The 22,896-nt window shown below is 44.8% G+C and overlaps 1 protein-coding gene across 2 annotated transcripts in view; it reads left to right on the forward strand.

Annotated features, from left to right (window-relative positions):
- The window catches only part of CREG2 (cellular repressor of E1A stimulated genes 2), a 33,349-nt gene that overhangs the window by 2,261 nt on the left and 8,192 nt on the right, over positions 1-22,896 (forward strand). For both annotated transcript variants that reach the window (XM_078056782.1, XM_036087937.2), the window contains exon 2: positions 692-861. In XM_078056782.1, the coding sequence (XP_077912908.1) occupies positions 692-861 (170 nt within the window). The remainder of the gene's footprint in view (positions 1-691; positions 862-22,896) is intronic.

Below are 22,896 nucleotides of genomic sequence, written 5' to 3' on the forward strand. Positions count from 1 at the left end.
GGGTAAATAAAGCTCATGAAGATTGGGATGCAGGACGCAGCAGGGCTTGGGAAAACCTAAGAAATATTTGCACATATGTCTGAGAACTTCACCTCCTCCACAGGATGACCATGAACAAAAATGAGTGTACCATGTTTCTGTGACTTCAGGATGAGTTGCTGAATTATATAATGAAATATTGATTACAATAAAAAAAAAGAAAATGGTGTGGCTCTAAAAGAAACAGTAATAGAAAGTTCCCGGAGTCCAAAAATCACATAAGATATTAAAGTTAAGACCTAAGTTCTATCCCTGAAGTTTTCAAAACCTTGCGAGAGTGGGGCCTCCACGGGCAGCTTGTAGGAAAGGTTCTAGAACCCCTCCATAAATTTCATCGCCCCTCCCACAAATAACTTTAAATTTCGTAAAGGGAGCATTTTTCTATGTATATGCAGGAGCTTCAAAAATAACCCCCTAGCTGTTCTTCCAGACAGAATGCCCCTGCTCAGCTCCTCTGTAGAAATTCTGGAGCCATCCCTGGGTGAACTGGGTCAGTTGGGAACCACTGTGCCTTCATTTACTACCTGTCGAAACCATGGTGATGCCATGCCATCCTCGTGGCTATATTTCCTGGCCAGAGACACCAGGGAAGCTCCTGCCTCAGATCAATCCAAAACCCTGCATTGAAAAAGCCTTTTTCGCTGTTTGTTAGATCCCAGGACTGCCATTTGGGAACTGCCTGCCCATCAGCGATGGCCCCTTGAACAACAGCACTGGGGTTCCTTTCTTCTATGTGACACCCAGGGACCCTGCAGTGGCCGATCTGATGAAAAACCCCATGGCCTCCCTCCTGCTGCCGGAATCGGAAGGAGAGTTCTGCAGGTAGACAAAGGGGTCGGTCTTGCCAGCACAGGTCCTCTGCATAAAGCAGGGAGACTATGGGGTGGGACCTCTCTGCATCGCAGGACTTTAGCAAGGCCCTGAGATGCAAAGTGATGTGTTCACCAACCTGAAGTGGAAAGAGTGGCTTTCTACTCCTTGGAATCAGATAAATACAATTCTGCCACTCACTAAGCTGTGTGGTTGGGGGCAAGTGGCTTCAACTTTGGGAGCCTCGGCTTCCTCCTCTGTGAAATGGGAATAATAATTCCTACATCATAGGGTGACTGGGAGGGTTGAGGGTCTTGTACAATACCCGGTGGGCAAATGGCAGCTCTTGTTATGATGGAAAAGGGGTAGGGAGGGGAGGTTGGGGAAGGAAGGATCCAGTAGTTGGTCTGTGAGGCCCACATAGCATGGAATCCATTTACCGCCCCCCAGCAGGCTCCCTAGTTCACTCTCTGTTTATCGTTTTTCAGATTAATTTCAAACCCTCCATCCCCCACCCAAGATGTGTATGCACAAAGACCCCGAATTCTTTAATACACTTTTTCAAAAACTCTAAAAGAAAAGACACTTAAGTGCAGATGGAACATTAACCCAGCACCACTGTGTAGAGCTTGAAATCGCATCCTGCCAGGAAGATGTCTGTACCAGGCTTGTGTGGGGGCCGCATGGCAGGAGCCCCCTGAGGGGCAGCGAATGCAGCAGGGGGCCTCAGCAGTCCCTTAACCCCCAGGACTCCGTCGCCTCACTGTAAAAGGTAGTGACGCTTTAGGAACTAGGATGGGATTCATCCCAATTCCAAAATTCTATTATCATTTTTTTTTTTTAAGATTTTATTTATTTGACAGAGAGAGACACAGCAAGAGAGGGAACACAAGCAGGGGGAGTGGGACAGGGAGAAGCAGGCTTCCTGCGGAGCAGGGAGCCTGATGCGGGGCTCGATCCCAGGACGCTGGGATCCGAGCCGAAGGCAGACGCTTAACTACTGAGCCACCCAGTGCCCCAAAATTCTATTATTCTTTATGCAAAGCATAAAAAACATAGTAAGCAAACAAACTGATTAGTTCCTTAAGGGTTGGGGGGTGTTAATAATCAAAGCAACAACATGCTGTAAAATGCCACCCAGATAAAAGACCCCGTCGCTTACCCTTGGGACACTGACAAGGAGGGACTGCATCCGGCTGGAGACAGTTCAGCTGACCCACTTCCCTATAGGGTCTGGCAAAAAGCCAGGAAAAGGGGTGTTTCCTCTTTCATGGAATATTCTCTCTGTTCTTGGCCAGCCAAGCTTGCTGGCACCAGAAGTATATTCCCAGGGTACCTTTCTAAACGTCGGGGGAGTTCCTAAGTCAGGCATCCTAAAAGTCGTCGCCAGGCCGGGGCATGTTGATGCCACACCTGCTCTTGGAGACACGGAGCAGAGTGCACAGCCGCGGCAGCGCTCAGGGTGTGGGAGGAATTGTCGACTGGACGGTCCCCGGCGGAGGTCAGCCGGAGCCGAAAGCTGGCAGCCATGAGAAATCCGGCTTCAAGAGGTCCTCGCTGGGGGGCATCCAGGTCCCTAAGAACTGGGCGAGCCCGTGTGCGCGGCCTGGAACCATGTGTGCTGACCATCTTCAGGCGTGCAGACCCCCTACAGGAAGCGCAAACCTCAGGGCACCACAAGGGTAGCTGGCCGAGGCAGCTGGGGACCCGAGGCGGCCCCCCCAGGCCCCAGGGCCACGGTGTCTCAGCACGCTTGTACGTCTGGCCTGGAAGAGGAGGGATGAGCTGCCACCCTTGGTACCCCTGTAGATCCTCATGCGAAACCACTTCTCAGAACTGCTCCCCCCCGCCCCCCGTCCTGCTTAAGCTTCTGAAAGCATTAAAATAGAGCTTAAAGAAATACACACAAAAATCAAGTTTAGCCATAGGAAGCACCGAAGCTCAGGTGACTGGCAGTGGGGCTCGTTGTCACCCCGAGGGCCCCTACTCCCAATATGAACTGCCTGCGTCCAGGTGTGTTTCCTCTGGGTGAGCTTCATTGTCCAAGTTCAGCATTACATTTCGGGTTTTGCCTCCAGAATCTTGGGGATGTCGAGCACAGAGACTTCACAAGAGAGACAGGCCAACACTGGAGCCCTGAATAATCAAGCCAAGCGGGAGCTTGTCGGGCCACAGGAGCATAGCAAGGCATCAGGTGGAAATGTCCGTAGCTAAAAGCTACTCCTACACGCAAGAAGTTCAAGGTTTCGGGCTGGCAAGACAATAATGGGCTGGCCCCCCACCTGATCCCAGGGCCTAGAGGGATGGCCGGTGAGACCAGGGCTCTTTGTCAAGCACTTCAAAGCATTTCCTGCAGAGCAGCGGGATTAAAAAAACAAAAACAAACAAACAAAAAAACAACTCCCATTTCTCATGATGATGATAAATCAAAGCCACCTGATCCTTTCACGTTCAGAAGGCCGCTCATCCTCAAAAACGAGCATTGCCTTCAGTCTTTAAAGCTGGTGTCCTTGGGAATTGAAAACATGCGACAGCATTTTTACCATCACATTTAGAGCATGCTGTGTGCTCGTGGTCTTCTGCCGCTCCCTGTCCCCGGGGAGGGGCCGGGCTACCCCATTTCCTCCCAAGTGGGCAGACAAATCCAGAACCTGTTCTTTCCGTGTGATGCATCCCGGGGCTCTGCAGGCCCCGAGGGTCATGCAAGGGTGAAGAGCCCGCAGCAAGTGAACCACAAACCAAGGCCAGACAGGAAGGAAGCAACGTGGCCGCTGAAGGAAAGAAGTGCCTTCCCAGCCCTCTCCTGAATGGCCCATGGGGCATTTCAGCTACAGCCTGCCTCTCCATGCATCAGGGTTGGCCCCGGTGCCCGCAGAGTCTGCACTGGGACAGGCTGGTGAGCCTGCTTTCACGGACAGGGCACAGCCCCAGAATGAGGGCTGAACACGGTTCCCTTCCGAGGGTGAGCCCAGTGCATCTGTTTCTACTGCGAAGGCAGGCCGATCGACCCTCTGCTTGTAGAGCTCCACACACAGACAGCTAGCTGGGTGTGTGTGCATGTGCGTGCGCTCGCGTGCACGCACATGTGTGTACTATGACGCGCATATCCGACTATTACCCGTTCCGAGGGCATATACGTCAGTCACCCCCACTGGTTCCCTCCCAGTCCACTCTGTCACCTTGAATTCATCCTCAATCCAGCAGCTAAAGTGATCTTTCAGAACCCACATCAGATCCTGGATTTCCCCTGCTGAAATACTTTCCCTGGGAAAAAATATCAAAATCCTCAGTAACGGCCTAAGAGGCCTTGCACAGCTGGGAGCCTGCCTCCCTCTCAAAATAGATAAGAGAGCCTGAGTCTTTGCTAATTGACTTAATAGTGGACTGATACCACAGTTTTATTAATTTGAGAGGTTTAACCTAAAAGCTTGTTGTCATCAAAGCTGATGTAGGTGTTTGGCATGCAGCTAAGAAATGTGCTTTTTCAATTAGATAGAATTGACATCTAACATTATATGAGTCTAAGGTGTACAACGTGCTGATTTGATACATACGCTGTGATTACCACCAGAGTGTTCGCTCAGTGTTCACCTCTATCACGTCCCATAATTACCATTTATTTTTTGTGGTCAGAACATTTAAGATCTGGTCTCCTAGCAACTTTGATGTGTGTAATGTAGTATCATTGCCTGTGATCACTGTGATGGGCATTCGCTGTCCAAAACTTACCCATCTTCCAGTCGCACGTCTGTATCCTTTGACCGACATCTCCCTGATTTCCCCCAATCCTCAGGCCCTGGTAACCACCGTCCTACTCTCTGTTTTGGTGAGTTTGGCTTTTTTTGGATTCCACATGTAAATGAGATCATATATATTTGTCTTTGTCTGACTTTTCTCGCTCAACATAACGGCCGCAGGGGCTATCCATGTTGTCCAAATGGCAGGGTTTCCTTTTTCTCTTGGCTGAGGAATATTCCACTGTATATGTAGGAAGTGTTTTTCATTCAGTAATGCCCCGTGTATGTTGACACAGATCATGCCTCCCAAAAATGATACTTGGGTCTATCAACTGGCCTGTAAATTAACGATGAAGTTGGATCTAAACTGCTATGTGTGGGGCGCCCGGGTGGCTCAGTCGGTTAAGCATTTGCCTTCAGCTCAGGTTGTGATCCCAAGGTCCTGGGATCGAGCCCCGCATTGGGCTCCCTGCTCAGCGGTGAGCCTGCTTCTCCCTCTGCCTGCCGCTCCCCCTGCTTGTGCTCTCTCTCTCCCTGTCAAATAAATAAATATTTAAAAAATAAATAAACTGCTATGGGTGAAGGACATCAAGTATCCAAAACTCTCAGGAATTTTAATGGTGAAGAAAATACACAGCAGATGTCCTTTCCTTAACTGAAGCTGGGCAAGGCCAACATCTTGAGAATAAGCAAGGGAACAAATATTTCTCCATATTTTACAGGTTTACGGGGACCTTAAAGAGTTTTTCAGTGAATTGGTAAAATTCAGCCTGGGATACTCACTCCATCCCATCTAGTTATGGGATTGCCCCCAAACTTTTTACCACCCTGATCCTCTAGTCCCTGAATGTACCCTAAAATGTCACAGTGACGTTACTAGATTCAATTGCACACAGTTGTCTTGACTCCCACCCCAGGGCATGTTGGATTGGGTGCTATTACCCTGCCCTTCTTCCTGGAGGAGATCATTTGGAAAGGGAATCTGACTGGATAATTAGCAGAAAGCGACTTTCAGTACCGTAAAAGGACAGGATTGGTGGTTTCTAAGGGACAAAGCTCAGGTTTCCCAGTTCAGGTTACCATGACAAATTGAGAATAAGATTCCAGTGTACTAGATTCACCAGCAATGAGCAACCCCCTGCTCTCTCATTTTCCTCTCCCCTCAAACATGTAGAGACGCTCTTATGCCTACGTGAATTTATGCTCAGACCAGAGACCCAGTTGTATGAACATCCAGCAAATCATGATTGACAAGGAAAGCCCACTGGAGACATGTCTGCTGAAACATCTTTCCTCTGTAGAGTATGCAGGCTTGAACACTGTGGGGTTTAGGTTTTGCATCTTCTCAGAGAGCCAAGGCGAAGTAGGCCCTCCGGGCCAGGGAGTGCTCTTCTATTGAGTGATATTAAGCTCATTGGCATTAGATGAACTTTCATTTTGAAGATCTGGAAATAAATAGAACCAAAAGGGGCTTACCAGATGCTTTTCCTGGCAATGAAAAAAAAATTTGATTGATAGTTGAGACACAGGCTAGGTTTCTACTCAATTATCAAGAAAGGAGGATCTGAGGGGCGCCTGGGTGGCTCAGTTGGTTAAGCGTCTGCTTTCGGCTCAGGTCATGATCCCAGGTTATGATCTGCCTTTATGCCATGAGCACAGGATAAATGCTTGGTGGGCACACGCAATTAAAACAGTGTACTGAGTTTAATCGTTCTTTCTTTGCAGAAAATAGCAAGAAATACGAATGTCCCTTAGCCTGCATCTTTTTAACTGTTCTTGTAGGAAGAAAAGGTAACATTGAGTGGTAGCTAAAAACCTCAGCCCAGCCCAATTACAAATGCAGGCTCTGGGATTTGTGCCCCTAGAGCTGTATGTGGAAGGCACTCTTTTCTGTCATTCTCTAGAAGAGTTCAGTCAAGTGAACACACAGAGTAAGCATGTGCTTGCAACAGCTTGCCTGCTAACGGCCAAGATGTATCTCCGTCTGCACTCCATCTACCTGAGACATGACATGTGTTTCAAAGTGCAGGGCCCAGCCCTCATCAGATAAAGAAGTTGAATTCAATTTCTCTTCACTGAATTTTGTTCATTCTCCTTGAAGCAACATATAAATCTTCTAGATAGATGGCTCTCCGTCCAGATTCATGTTGCCTCTTCTCCCTTGCCTGCACATCCCTAAAACCCTGAAGCTAACATTAACCTGAGTTGCTTTTAAAAGAGCTGTCTGGGAGTGAAGGGAGCTGTGTGGAGAGAAGGCTTCCTGAGCAGGTGTTTAGGTATTCTCTCCTGTCTTCCACTCATTTCCACGGTCAGCGCTCCTAGGAACCTGTGGCCACCTCTTTTCCCGTAATTTCATTTCAGCTCCATGAAGTTCTGTCCCCGTGGTTCCCAGGGCACTCATTTCATAGGTCCACTGATGATTCTGGTTCCTCTATCTTTATACTACCTTTTTCCCACATCTCTGACTACCTCTCCCCATCAGTCACCTGTTAGATGTGATTCCACCTTGAGCTGAAATGATATGAATTCATGATAAGGATGTAACTCCCGTAAACATACACCCTCCAGAAAGCTTTTCGAGTTGTTAAGATAGATGTAAGGGTTTTATTACAAGACCCTTAGCCTCTGGAAATTGCTAATCTATTTTGTGTATCTATTCAATGTGTCTATTCTGGACATTTCCTATAAGTGGAATTATATAATATATGCTTTTTATGACTGATTTCTTTCACTTAGCATGATACTTTGTCAATGCAAAATGAGCAAATCTTTTAGAATCTCCAACAGGAAGAAAGAGCATTTTATTTGAGCCCAAGTTAGGATAGCTGCCTGGGAAATATGCTCTTCATAAGGAAGAAAGTACTCTGGAGAATGAATCGTTTTTACAAGGTTATATACTTTTTACATTCTGTAGAAGCTCAAAAGATTATGGATTAGCATAAAGGCAGGAATCAAGAGTTTTGTCATCAAGGAATTCAGGGAACAGGAACATTGATCAATATCTCAAGGACAAGAAGGTTTTCCTTTAGACTACTCCTTCACAAAGCAGATGCACAGTGCATGCATGGTGGGCCATAAATCAGGCTTTTAGGTTGAACAAAGTTTATGTACAGTCATGCTGACATAGAAAGAAATCTAGAATGGTTTCCCTTGTGGGTCTTTAGAGAGTTTTTCTCTCATCAGCTTTCAGGGTTCATTATGTTTTAGCATGTATCAATACTTCATTCCTTTTTATGGCCAAATCCCATTTTATTGTATGAATATACCACATTCTGTTTATCTGTTTTTACTGATCTATTCATCAGTTGATGGACATTTGCTTCCATGTTTTGGCTATTATGAATTATGCTACTATGAATATTTGAAAGTTTTTGTATGGACTTTTTTTTTTTTTCAATTCTCTTTGGTATCCACCTAAGAGTGGAACTGAACTGCTGTGTCATATGGTAACTGTATGTTTAACTTTTTGAGGGACTGAATGTTTTTTTCACCGGCTGTGCCATTGTATCTTCCCATCAGCAATGTTTGAGGTGTCCAGTTTCTCCACATCCTCACCAGCACTTGTTATTGTCTGACTTGTTTATGATGGCCATCCTAGTGGCTATGAAGTGGTATCTCATTGTGGTTTTGATATGCATTTCCCTGACGACTACTAATGTTAAGTGTCTTCTCATGTTCTTATTAGCTATCTGTATATCTTCTTTGGAGAACTATTTTATGCCTTTACCCGCTTTTTATTGGGCCATTTCTCTTTTTATTATTCAGTTGCCAGAGTTCTTTCTATATTCTGGATATGATCCTCATCAGATGTATAATTTGCAGATATTTTCCTAAGTAATTTTTGTCTAATTTTCTCTTCTTTTTGTCATTGGAAGAAATAGAAAAACTCAGGATTCAATATTGACATTTAAATTCTAGGGCACCTGGGGGCACCTGGGTGGCTCAGTCGGTTAAGCGTCTGCCTTCGGCTCAGGTCATGATCCCAGGGTCCTGGGATCGAGCCCCACGTCGGGCTCCCTGCTCAGTGGAGAGTCTGCTTCTCCCTCTCCCTCTGACTGCCTCTCTGCCTACTTATGCTCTCTATCTCTCTGTCAAATAAATAAATAAAAATCTAAAAAAAAAAAAAAATAATAAATAAATAAATAAATAAATAAATTCTAGGGCACCTGGGTGGCTTTCTGCCTTCGGCTCAGGTCGTGATCCCAGGATTCTGGGATTGAGCCCCACATCGGGTTCCCTGCTCAGCAGGGGGCCTGCTTCTCCCTCTCCCCCTGCTTGTGCTCTCTCTCACTATCTCTCTCTCTCTCTCTCTGTGTCAAATAAATAAAATCTTTTTAAAAATAAATAAATAAGATCTTAAATAAATAAATTCTATATAGTCTTGGTAGTGTCCTTTTGCTTCTATAAGCTGGGTCTCCCCCATCAGAAAAGGACATAATTGAGATAACTTTCCTGAGATAATACAGAAGTGTACCTAAATTATCTAATGTAGAATGTTAAGAAATGTCTAAGAAAAAAGATTTTAATTAATTGGATTACAAAGGAATTTGTGAGGGGAAGCTGTTATTCTAATAACGTAGCGATGCGGTGGGGAGATAACAATAAGTTCAACTAAACATTAATTGAAATAGGCATACTGTGTACAAAGGAACATCCTAAATATTGTGATGAAACTAGGAAGTTTTTCTTTCAAACGACATTTACCGAGCACTGCCTGTGTGCCAGGCGATGGCCACGTGCATAAAGGGCCCCTCACTGTTAAAGCCACCCTCTCCACAGTAGGGGAGATGAATAGAAATCCACACGGTAGCTGTGGTTTCCACCAGCTTAGCATCTCCACTTCGCATCTGTCCACCATTTCCATCTCATCCAAGCCAACCTGACCTGTCCTTCAAAATTAAGACACTGAGGAGCCTGGGTGGCTCAGTCCATTAAGCATCGGACTCTTGATTTCTGCTCAAGTCATGGTCTCAGGGTCCTGAGATGGAGCCCCAGGTTGGGCTCTGCGCTCGGGGCGGAGTCTGCCTGAGATTCTCCCTCGCCCTCTGCCCCTCCCCCGCTCGCACGCTGTCTCTCCCTCTCTTTCTCTAAAGTAAATAAATAAACCTAAAAAACAAAAACAACGAAGACACGAACCTCTTGAAAGTCGCTTCCTTTCTTTGCTTCTTCCTTCCCGTGTTAAAGCTGTGTTCACATTTTCTAGTCCCAGTAATTACCAGTTAGTTCTTTCCCCAGGGTGCACTTCATTTCTGCCTGCCTCTCAAGAAGAGCCCAGGTCTCAGCCCCCGCAGACTGCCCAGGCCCAGGACCCCCTGCTCGGAGAGGCCCACTCCCCTGCGCCCAGGTCTGCCAGGACAGCAGGGTGTTTGCCCGCTCCCCACTTGCTGATCCTAGTTCGCTCTCCACTGCCGTTCTGCCCCGTTCCCCTTGAGGTGTCTGCAGAGCAGGCCGCGCTGAGGTTGACCGGGCTGCGGGCACTTGTGCTTCTCGAAGCGGCAAAGCTTTCCCTGTAAGAGGGGACGGGGCTCCGGCGTGCTTAGCGGTACTTACAGCCTGTGAGGGCCTGGGCCGAGGCTGCCGCCTTCCATCCTACAGGTTAGGAGCTGAGGGCTGAGAGCTGGAGGGCAGACGTGGAGGGTGCAGGGTTTGGTCATCCCCCCACCACCATGCATGGTCTGTGCAGGCAGACAGCTCTACTCCTCACTGAGCGCACACAACCTCCGGTTCCGGCTCCTCGGGAGCTGCCTTCTTTGCTTCTCTCCGTTCAAGTGAGTGAAGTGTCGGAGTGCCAGGCAGCTTCTCTTGCTTAACTCACTGTTCGCTGCACATCTCTGGGCAAGATGGACAGTAGGACTTGGGGAAGGACAACTGAACGTGCAGTGCCGGACAGTGTCATCAGAGAGCGTGGATGTGACCTCTGAGGCTAGAGCCCCAACGACTAGGTCATTGTAACACCAGGATAAGGGCCAAAGCAAAGCACACTTTGAGGGCTCCTGTGGTCTGTGGAGCCTCTGCAGGGAGTTGCTGTGCTCTTTCTGAGGCAGGAGCCGTGGTGGATCTAAGAAGCACAGGTCGCCCGAGCTGAGCAACCAGCCCCGCGAGCCTAGGACGGGCTTCCGGCGGTGCGGGCAGAATGGCAGAGGGGGCTTGGGTGGAATCTTGGAAGTGGTTTCAGGGCAGCATCCAATCAGAGGCCAGCTCTGCAGCTGAGGAGCTGCCAGGGCCCCCCCAGCCCCCATCTCAGAAGATCACATGGTGTCCCCGCTCCAGTCACTGCCGCCCCTCATTGCAGGCATGGAGAACACCTCTGCTCCTTACCTCCAGCCTCCCACCGCACTGCTGGGCATCCCTTCCAAGCTCCGTGTCTCCTGCTTGTGCTTTTCTTTTCTTCCCTGAGTCTCAGCAACCTCCGCAAACAAAACCAAACTCTTCTGTCTCCTGCCGGTACCAGGATCCAAAATGCAACAACATCAAGGAGGCTGCCATTTACAGGATTGTACACATTTACTTCTCTTCCCTCCCGCACGCCAGCCTGGGTGCACCAGGGAGGGGGCCTTGCCTTGTCCTGATCATCAAGACTCATTCATGTGCTTTCCTAAACAGAAGAACAGCCCTTCCTGAGCTGTGCTGGCTCCCCTCCACCTCCCCACCCAACCGGGTCCTCTCCCCCAGTCACACAGAGACGCAGCAATTCCTGGCTAGCTGCAGTCAGCTATTGTTTCTTTAGGAGTGATTTTATTTTCTTGCTCCATCAGGAGCCAAGGAATGCCGTGAAGCTGGAGTCAGAGGTCAGGAAATAGCAGATGGGGTATCAGAAGGGGGCGCTGTGCAAAATGATAACCAGGAGCAAGAAGTAAACGGACAGACGTGGGTGGGGGAGTCCAGTAGGAGAGGCAGTTCCTTTCCTGCCAGTGCTGTACACATCCCCAGTCTGGGGATGGACCAGCAGGGCCCTGACTAATCCAGAAAGAACAAGGCCACCAGTGGATTCCAGATTTCACACCAGCAAGGTCTTTTTCACTATTTCACTCTATAACCCATTTTCTTGCCTTTTCGAGCTTCTGGAAACTGCCTGCATTCCTTGGCTTGTGGCCCCTTCCACCTTCAAAGCCAGCAATGGCTGGTTGTCTTTCTCTCTGACACTCTGTTTTGTCTCTCCCCATGACCTTTAAGGACCCCTGTGCTGCATTGGGCCCAGCCGGATAATCCAGGATAATCTCTCTATCCAATACCAGCTGATTAGCCGCCTTAATTTCCCTTTGCCATGTAAGGTGACACAGTCACATGTTAGGATGCAAACATCTTGGGGGGGGTGGCATTATCCTCCCTACCACAGGTGGAAAGGAACTTATACTGAGTCTAGCCTGGGTTGCCCACTGTGGAAAGGGAGAGTTTTCTGTTTACTGATTTAAATACATAACCTTTTTTTTTTTATTATGTTCAGTTAGCGAACATAGAGGAAGTACATTGTTACATAATCTCCTTTCTATTCTGTGTAATCACCACCAGTGGAGAAGTAAACCGCTCCCTATTTAAATATGATGGCCCCTATTTAAATTCGGTAATGACTTACTTATGAATACTAATTCGTTGCTTTCATCAAAGAGCAATTCTGTGAAGAAATTAGCTTTACTAGTGAACAAAGCATTAGGTACAACTGATGACAGTCTTGTCCAGTAGATGCAAATTTAGTTCCTGTTTACCGTTCTTGCTTATTTTCTCCTGTCGCAGGTATTTTTACAAAGTTCAATGTAGATTCGGTTTTTGTAGTTATTATGTGGATTGCTTCCCAAAATTCTTTCATCTTAACCCACAAGAGAAATTCACAATTCAGCAGCTACATTTTTGCAGTGTCCTAAACACAGCAGACTATAACACTTTCAAATGGTACAGTGTTCTCACATGAAGCAACTGACCTGAAAATGTGGGCATGTCCACTCTTCCTCTTGTTAAAACTCAACAGGCTGTGTAATAGAGAAAAGCTTTCAGACAGGTGAAAACAAGTTCCTTAAATATAAGCAAAACATATGCTTTGCTCAACAAATGTACCTTTCTCGAGATTTTAATGCAGTTTAATGGGTGAGAATGAGTTTTAATGAATTGTGCCTCGAGGCTTCCATTTTATGATACAAGCCATCTGGGAGAAGAGGATCTAGGAGAGTCTGCCTGGCCAGCTGTGTCAGGAGCCCTCAAACCTCCCCGGGGCGCGAGGATTCGCTAAGACGACTCACAGGACGACTGTGAAAGGATACAGATCAAGGTCATCAAAGGCAAGGTCCAAGAGAAAGCAGGCCCACGCTTCCAGGAGTCCCTCCCCATGGAATTACATGGAGATGCACTTAATTCTCCCAGCAACGGGGCATGACAACACCCCAGAGAAGCTCACCTGAGCCTTGAGACCCAGGGGTTTTCCTGTAATGCAGTCACGTGGGTGCTACAGCATCCGCAGGACTGATTTTAGCTACTCAGTCTCTGGGCCCCACGAGGTTAAATTGACCCTGTGTGGCCCAGGTCCTCGGACATACAGAAACACTCTCCTGGAGGAGGATGTGTCAGGGGCTCAGAAGTGATCTTCCAGGGGCCAGTCGAGGGCCAGTCCTCCTGAAGCAGGCCTCTCTGTGGAATGCGCAGGGTTTGGGCAGCTGTGGCCCGCTGAGTTAGCTCTTTAGCACGTACCAGGCCATCATGAGAGGGGACCTACGTCACGTGGATATCGTGAGGATTAAGCAAGTCAGATGCCTTAAAAGATAGGTCATGTTATGTAACGAAGATACGTAAATGTCAAATAATGATACCTGATTTCAAAGAGGAAAATAGAAATGATAGCATTTTCTCAAGCAGTAATCAATTATAAAACAAAACAAATGGATTGGTAACTAGGTGGGTAGATTTGAAATGAAATGCACAGCCCGGCTAGAAACTGTCAAGGTTCTTCTAGTGGGGACAGCTTTTACCATGATGCCGGGGGATATCATAGTATTAGGATGGTAAAAATACACAAACAGGGGTGCCTGGGTGGCTCAGTCAGCTAAGCATCTGCCTTCAGCTCAGGTCATGATCACAGCGTTAGGGATCAAGCCCCACATTGGGCTCCCTGTTCAGTGGGGAGCCTGCTTCTCCCTCTGCCCCCACTCATGCTTGCTCTCTCTCTCTCTCCCCCTCTGAAAGAAATAAAATCTTAAAAAAAAATACACTTCTAGGAGCCAGCTAGAGTGTGTCTTTCCCACATCTCCCTGGGCTCTTTAGACGCTGAGGCTCCCAATGGAGGGAGAGGATCTGCCACACACATAATTGGTCTCCATTTTAAGCTTAAAAAAGAAAATACTTCTAAGATTTTATAAGTTAACTCCCATCTACATTATATATTATTTACTACAGTCCTAATTTAATCCCTTCCAGCCCATAATATCCTCCCTCTGCAACAAATGTGGCCCGAGAGGCAGAGGAGGAGGTTTTTGGTGCTCACCATTTCAGAGTCACCGTTCAGTCCCTACCATCTTTGTATTAGCCCAGGCTGCCGTCACAAACTGGGAGACTGGGAGGCCGAAACAACAGAAATTTATTTTTTCAGGTCAGGAGGCTGGAAGTCCAAGACTAAGGTGTCAGCAGGGTTGGTTTCTCTTGAGGCCTCTCTCCTGGGTTTGAAGATGGCCTCCTTCTTGCTTGGGCCTCACGTGGGCTTCCCTCTGTGTGCCCCTCCCTGCTCTCTTCTTATAAGATCAGCAGTCCCATCGGATGAGGACACCACCCTTATGACCTCATTAACCTTAAGTAATTAATGAACCTTAATTACTTCTCTTAAGACCCTGTTTTCAAATACAGTCCCACTGGGAGTTTGTGCCTCACCATTGGAATTTGAAGGGCACACAGTTCAGTCCATAGCAATCTTCTTGATATTTCATGATCAATACCGCTACCAATCGAGGCTGTACAATTCCAGAACTTTCCAGCCACTCCATCCTTTCAGCCCCCAAGACAGTTGAGAAGCAACAGCAACACTCTCTGAGGGCTTGCTACACGCCAGGCACTGTTCTCATTACGTTATGTGAATTCATGCATTTAATCCTCATGGAGGGGTTCCAGGGGACCCGATGAACAGTCTCACAATCTGAACCAGGGGTCGGAAAATGTTTTCTGTCGGGGGAGGATGGCAAATTTTGTAGGTGTGGTAGGCCATACAGTTTCTGTCATGACTCCTGAACTCTGCCGTTGGGGTGTGAAAACAGCCACTGGCAAATGAATGTGACTGTCCTCCAAAACAACTTTTTTCAAGTAGACTGAAATCCAAATTTCATATAGATTTCACGTGTCCTAAAATAGTACTCTTTTGATTTTTCTCAATCCTCTAACAATGTAAAATCCATTCTTCTCTGTCACGCCAAACAGAAATAGGTGACAATCATTTGCCTGGTCTAAACCAATTGAGAAATAAGAGTAAAGCAAAGTCTCACCTTTAACACTGATCAAGCCAATGTGGAGAATGTGGGCAAGGAAACTCCCGAATTGACAGATTTACAAAGTCTGCTGCACTTCACTTTAGACCTCCCTGAGCTGTGGCTGGTCTTTCCAGTTTACGGCAGAGATAAGTAGAATAGAATGGTTACTTCCTGTAGGGAGATGTCCAGTATCTTCTTTCAGATTCACCAATTAATTGAAGTCTGAGTAGTGGAGAGAGTCAAGAATGTTATCCTGGGGAACCCCCCTCATCACAGGACCAACAAGTCTCCCTGTCTCCCCACACCGACACCTCACAAAACCACTATGAGGCAAGGACTCTTCATGTCTGTTTCTTACATGTGAGGAAACTGAGGCATAAAGAGGTTGAGTCACAGACAGGATTCAAGTTTAGGAGGCTGATTAGGAGCCCACGCTTTTTTGTTTTTTAAAGATCTTACTTAAAGTAATCTCTATCCCCCACGTGGGGCTCGAACCCACAACCCTGAGATCAAGAGTCACACGCTCCACCAACTGAGCCAGCCAGGTGCCCCAGGAGCCCATGCTCTTAACCACCTCACTATATGCCTTTCACGTCCTCCTGCATTTACCACATATCAGAATGCTCAGCCCTACAGACGGTACAAGACAGACAAGGAGAGAGTCCTTTCTCTCTCTTGTTTCTGACTGTACCTGGCCTTAAGCCAAAGGGAAATGCAAGCTGTCTCCCGCTTCCTTCTCTCCTCTGATGTGGTGGAGAACAGTCCATTTTCTCATTTAGCCTTCGATAATGAAATATGGTGCCAGAAAATCTTTCGAGGCTATAGACTGATGGGGAAGGGAAATGATTCAGTCTGCCTCGAAGAGCTCTATCTTTAACCTGCCCACATTAACGTTTATATGAGAACACCATTCATTACTTCCTTATGATGCTCCTCGTGCTTTTACACACCTTTGAACTCTGTGAAGAAGGCGGGCAAGAAATTAATGTCCTCACTTTACAGAAGAGGAAACTGAGGCTCCGTCCATGGGGCTGCAGCTCACAAGGTCAGTGGCGGCACTGAGAGCGGACACCGTGCACTTCCTGTGATTCAGCTACTCTGCACAGCCCCACAATACAGCGTGACATCACTCAACATCAGAGCTGCAGTTTTCCAGCCCCTTCTCTATGCTCAGTGGACAGAAATGGTAGAAAAATGTTTGAGAATTCTGTGAGTATATAGACCTCACAGCATGTACTTCTCCAAATAAAATGTTCACAATTTAATTTTTAGGTGGAAAAAATAAGATAAAAGCTCTATGTATGATATAATCCCAAGTTTATTTTAAAACACACTTATTTTTGGGCGCCTGGGTGGCTCAGTTGGTTAAGCGACTGCCTTCGGCTCAGGTCATGATCCTGGAGTCCCAGGATCGAGTCCCGCATCGGGCTCCCTGCTCAGCAGGGAGTCTGCTTCTCCCTCTCCCGTTCCCCCCTCTTGTGCTCTCTCTCTCTCTCTCACTCTCTCTCTCAAATAAATAAATAAAAAAAAATAAAATCTTTAAAAAAATAAAAAATAAAAAAAAAAAATAAAACACACTTATTTTTATTTTCTAACATATATTTTTATAGTCTCCAAATCTTCTATATGGAAACTGATAGTGTTTTTATCTTAAAAAAAGAAATACAACTACAGACTTCATCAATCTAAAAAAATAGTAGGAAGAAAAACCTTTTTTAAAATGCACACTCATAAGAAACAAAAAGACATCCCCAGGGGTCAAAAATTAAGATGAAACAAAAAACCAGAACCAGAACTTCTCTAGTGGGGTTTACCAGTCTGAGAAAAATAGAGGCCTAGGTTTTTTGGGTTTCTTAAAAGATTTTTTTAAAATTTATTTGAGAGAGAGAGAGCAGGGAGAGAGGGAGAAGCAGACTCCCCCTGAGAGGAAGCCCGATGCGGGACTCAATCCTAGGACCCTGGGAGCAGGACCTGAGCCAAAGGCGGACACTTAACGGACTGAGCCACCCAGGCGCCCAGAGGCTTAGGTTTTAATACAACTAGAAAGAAGAAACAATAGCTTGGGCTAGGTCAGATGAAGAGTTAGAAATAAAGTCCCTATATAAAATCAGACCTCCAAAGAGCTACATTTTAATCTTTCACTTAAAGATTGGGAGATCTTATTCATTTTAGATATCCTTATCTTATAATCATTGAAGTGTATCTTGGGTGTCTATTTCTAATATTTCTGTTTCTACTGGCTCTTGCTTCTTCCTGTGAATTATGGACTGAGCTCATCTTTAACAAGGCTTTGTCTAAGAATCCTTTCAGGATTTCCCCAGGGATACTGAACAGTCCAAGAGAAAACAAAACACAGATACTGAATAGTTAAGGGTCCCTCAACAAAACCATCAAAGCTGATCACCTTAAAGTCCACTAGTCAGAAAGCCATACCTATGCAGTCAGAATTTCTAAGTGGCTCTGGGATACCACATTTTAAATATGAATAAACAGCCAAGGAAAGCATTTGAGGAAAATCTCTACCACGCGAAATGAACAGATAAAAAGAACTAGAAAATTAATACAAAGAGAAGGAAGCAATTTTTCAGGAAAGAAGACAATATATTGCAGAAGAATGGGCTTTAAAATAAAAACGCTCAGTGAGGACAAAAAGAAGAGTTCTTAAAGATGAACTATGATAGCAGAAATAAAAAACTCAACTGAAGCATTAGAAGGTAGATTTGAGGTAATCTCCCAAAAAGTAGAATAAAAAGAAATAGATGAAACGTATGAGCTGAACAATAAGAAAATTAAAGGACTAATCCAAAAGGTCCAACAGTCAAAATAAAAGAATTCCAGAAAAGGTGAATTGAGAAAATAAAAGAAAAAAGTTATCAGATATAATTGGAGAAAAATTCCACAGAACCAAAGGACCTACGTCTCCAGATTTAAAACTATCCACCAAGTACCCAGAACAGTGGATTTTATTTTTAAAGTCTGTATCGAGGTACATCATCATGATATTTCAGGAACTCATAGGTAAAGGTTAGTTTATGAAAGCTTTCAAAAGAGCGAGGGGAAGATCACATACAAAAGAGCAAGAAAGGGGATCACATTGGGCTGTTTAATAGCAACACTGGAATGGAGCAATGCCTTCAACATTATTTGGCGAAAATTATTGCAAACATAGCATTTACTACCCAGCCAAACTATCAATCAAGAATGAGAGTAGGGGGCACCTGGTGGCTCAGTCGGTTGAGCGACTGCCTTCGGCTCACATCATGACCCCAGGGTCCTGGGATCGGGCCCCGCGTCAGGCTCCCTGCTCAGCCAGGAGTCTGCTTCTCTCTCTGCCCCTCCCCACCCCCACTTCTTTCTCTCTCTGTCTGAAATAAATAAATAAAATCTTAAAAAAAAAAAAAGAATGAGAGTAGGGATGCCTGGGTGGCTCAGTCGTTAAGTGGCTGCCTTTGGCTCAGGTCATGATCCCAGAGTCCTGGGATCAAGTCCCACATCAGGCTCCCTGCTCAGTGGGGAGCCTGCTTCTCCCTCTGCCTGCTGCTCTCTCTCTCTCTGACAAATAAATAAAATCTTTAAAAAAAAAGAATTTGAATTGAAATTACATCATCTATAAAGATTAATTCTGGGAGAATTGACATCTCCATTAAATTGGGTTTTCCCATTCATGTATATGGGATAACTCTCTCTTTAGGCCATTTATGTATTTCAATAAAGTCATAATTTTTTCCACCAAGATATTACACAATTTTTGTTGAATTTATCTCTAGGTATTTTATAGGTTTTGTTACCATCTTATATACTTTTTTAAAAAAGATTTTATTTATTTGTCAGAGAGAGAGAGAGAGCACAAGCAGGGGGAGGGGCAGAGGGAGAAGCAGCTCCCTGCTGAGCAAGGAGCCTGACTCGGACTCCATCCCAGGGCCCTGGGATCATGACCTGAGCCAAGGGCAGACGCTTAACCAACTGAGGTACCCAGGTGTCCCTTTCTTCCATATTTTCTAATAGTTAAAAATAGTTTTTTGCTTATAAGTAGCAATGCAATTGTTTTATAATCATTGTTCTTGAATTCAACAATCTTGCTGAGCTTTCTCCTCAATATTAATGTTCCGAGTGTGGATTCTCTTGCATTTTCCTTTGTATACAGTCATATCATTTGCAAATAACTATAACTTTGTTTATTATTTCCCAATCTTTATACATATTTCTATTTCTTGTCTTACTACAAAAACCACAATATCCAGTAATATGGACATGCTCATCTTGTTCCATGAGATATAACATAGGTATAGGATTTTGATAAATATCCTTTGCCCTAGGTTGCTGGGAGCTTTAAAAAAAAATCACAAATGGAAACAAAAGCAAAATAGGTAATTCAGACTTGATGAAAATTTTTTTAAAAATCTTTCATCAAGTCCGAATTAAAACAGGCATAGGATTTGAACAGACATTTCTCCAAAGACATACACATGGCCAACAAGCATATGAAAAGATGGCCAATATCATTAGCCATCAGGGAAACGCAAATAAAAACCACAGCGAGATACCGCTTCATATTCACTCAGCTGGCTAGCATGAAAAGGACAGACTAAAACAAGTGTTGGTGGGGATGCTGAGGAACTGGCCTCCCACACTGCTGGTGGGAAGGTAAAACAGTGCAACTGCTTTGGAAGACAGTTCGGCTGTTCCTCACAAAGTTATACGTCGCATTGCCATGGGAGCTGGGGATTCCCTGTCTCACCGTTCCACCGCTGAACATGTCCACACAAAAACACATGCACACATGTGCATGGCGGCATTACTGGTAATGGCCCCAAAGCGGGAACAACCCAGATGTCCATCGAATGATGAATGGGTAAACAACGTGGTCTACCCATACAATGCAATAATATTCAGCCATGAAAAAATGAATACTGATTCAGGCTCCAGCATGGATGAACCTCGAAGTCACTATGCTAAGTGAGAGAAGATAGTCGCAAGAGACCACAAACGGCACAATTCCATCTGTCTCGGCAAAACAGGCACAGTTGTAGAGGCGGGAGAAGACCAGCAGTTGCTCGGGATGGGGTGTGGGGTCAGGAATGACGAATAACTGCTAATGGGCGCTGGGGTTTTTTGGGGGGTGATGAAAATGTTCTAAAATTCGATTATGGTAAAGAAGCTGAGAAAAAGAGAGATAAACAACTACTGGATCATGAGGGCAGAATTCAAGAGATAAGTGATACCATAAGATGAAACAACATTAGAATAATTGGGATCCCAGAAGAAGAAGAAAGAGAGAGAGGGGCAGAAGGTATAATGGAGCAAATTATAGCAGACAACTTCCCTAATTTGGGGAAGGAAACAGGCATCAAAATCCAGGAGGCACAGAGAACCCCTCTCAAAATCAATAAAAATAGGTCAACACCCCAACATCTAATAGTAAAACTTACGAGTCTCAGAGATAAAGAGAAAATCCTGAAAGCAGCTCGGGAGAAGAGATATGTAACCTACAATGGTAGAAACATTAGATTGGCAACAGACCTATCCACAGAGACCTGGCAGGCCAGAAAGGACTGGCAGGACATATTCAGAGCACTAAATGAGAAAAATATGCAGCCAAGAATACTATATCCAGCTAGGCTGTCATTGAAAATAGAAAGAGAGATAAAAAGCTTCCAGGACAAATAAAAACTAAAGGAATTTGCAAACACGAAACCAGCCCTACAAGAAATCTTGAAAGGGGTCCTCTAAGCAAAGAGAGAGCCTAAAAGCAACATAGACCAGAAAGGAACACAGACAATATACAGGAACAGTCACCTTACAGGCAATACAATGGCACTAAATTCCTATCTTTCAATAGTTACCCTGAATGTAAATGGGCTAAATGCCCCAATCAAAAGACAGAGGCTATCAGATTGGATTAAAAAACAAGACCCATCGATATGCTGTCTGCAAGAGACTCATTTTAGACCCAAAGACACCCCCAGGTTGAAAGTGAGGGGGTGGAAAACCATTTACCATGCTAATGGACACCAAAAGAAAGCTGGGGTGGCAATCCTTATATCAGACAAATTAGATTTTAAACAAAAGACTGTAATAAAAGATGAGGAAGGACATTATATCCTACTTAAAGGGTCTATCCAACAAGAAGATCTAACAATTGTAAATATCTATGCCCCTAACATGGGAGCAGCCAATTATATAAGGCAATTAATAACAAAAGCAAAGAAACACATTGACAACAATACAATAATAGTGGGGGACTTTAACACCCCCCTCACTGAAATGGACAGATCGTCTAAGCAAAAGATCAACAAGGAAATAAAGGCTTTAAGTGACACACTGGACCAAATGGACTTCACAAACATATTCAGAATATTCCATCCCAAAGCAACGGAATACACATTCTTCTCTAGTGCACATGGAACATTCTCCACAATCGATCACATCCTAGGTCATAAATCAGGTCTTAACTGGTACCAAAAGATTGGGATCATTCCCTGCCTATTTTCAGACCACAATGCTTTGAAACTAGAACTCAATCACAAGAGGAAAGTTGGAAAGAATTCAAATACATGGATGCTAAAGAGCATCCTACTAAAGAATGAATGGGTCAACCAGGAAATTAAAGAAGAATTTAAAAAATTCATGGAAACCAATGAAAATGAAAACACAACTGTTCAAAATCTTTGGGATGCAGCAAAGGCAGTCCTAAGAGGAAAGTATATAGCAATACAAGTCTTTCTCAAGAAACAAGAAAGGTCTCAAATACACAACCTAACTCTACGCCTAAAGGAGCTGGAGAAAGAACAGCAAATAAAGCCTAAACCCAGCAGGAGAAGAGAAATAATAAAGATCAGAGCAGAAATCAATGAAATAGAAACTAAAAGAACAGTAGAACAGATCAACGAAACTAGGAGCTGGTTCTTTGAAAGAATTAACAAGATTGATAAACCCTTGGCCAGACTTATCAAAAAGAAAAGAGAAAGGACCCAAATCAACAAAATCATGAATGAAAGAGGAGAGATCACAACCAACACCAAAGAAATACAAACAATTATAAGAATATATTATGAGCAACTCTATGCCAGCAAATTCAATAACCTGGAAGAAATGGATGCATTCCTAGAGATGTATCAACTACCAAAACTGAACCAGGAAGAAACAGAAAACCTGAACAGACCTATAACCACTAAGGAAATTGAAGCAGTCATCAAAAATCTCCCAAAAAACAAAAGCCCAGGGCCAGATGGCTTCCCAGGGGAATTCTACCAAACATTTAAAGAAGAATTAATACCTATTCTTCTGGAACTGTTCCAAAAAATAGAAATGGAAGGAAAACTTCCAAACTCGTTTTATGAGGCCACCATTACCTTGATCCCAAAACCAGACAAAGACCCCATCAAAAAGGAGAATTACAGACCAATATCCCTGATGAACATGGATGCAAAAATTCTCACCAAAATACTAGCCAATAGGATCCAACAGTACATTAAAAGGATTATTCACCACGACCAAGTGGGATTTATCCCTGGGCTGCAAGGTTGGTTCAACATCCGCAAATCAATCAACGTGATACAATCCATTAACAAAAGAAAGAACAAGAACCATATGATCCTCTCAATAGATGCACAAAAAGCATTTGACAAAGTACAGCATCCTTTCTTGATCAAAACTCTTCAGAGTATAGGCATAGAGGGTACATACCTCAATATCATAAAAGCCATCTATGAAAAACCTACAGCGAATATCATTCTCAATGGGGAAAAACTGAGAGCTTTCCTCCTAAGGTCAGGAACGCGGCAGGGATGTCCACTATCACCATTGCTATTCAACATAGTATTAGAAGTCCTAGCCACAGCAATCAGACATCAAAACGAAATCAAAGGCATCCA

The sequence above is a fragment of the Halichoerus grypus genome, chromosome 10 (genome assembly GCF_964656455.1).
Source record: "Halichoerus grypus chromosome 10, mHalGry1.hap1.1, whole genome shotgun sequence".
NCBI classification, from domain to species: domain Eukaryota; kingdom Metazoa; phylum Chordata; class Mammalia; order Carnivora; family Phocidae; genus Halichoerus; species Halichoerus grypus.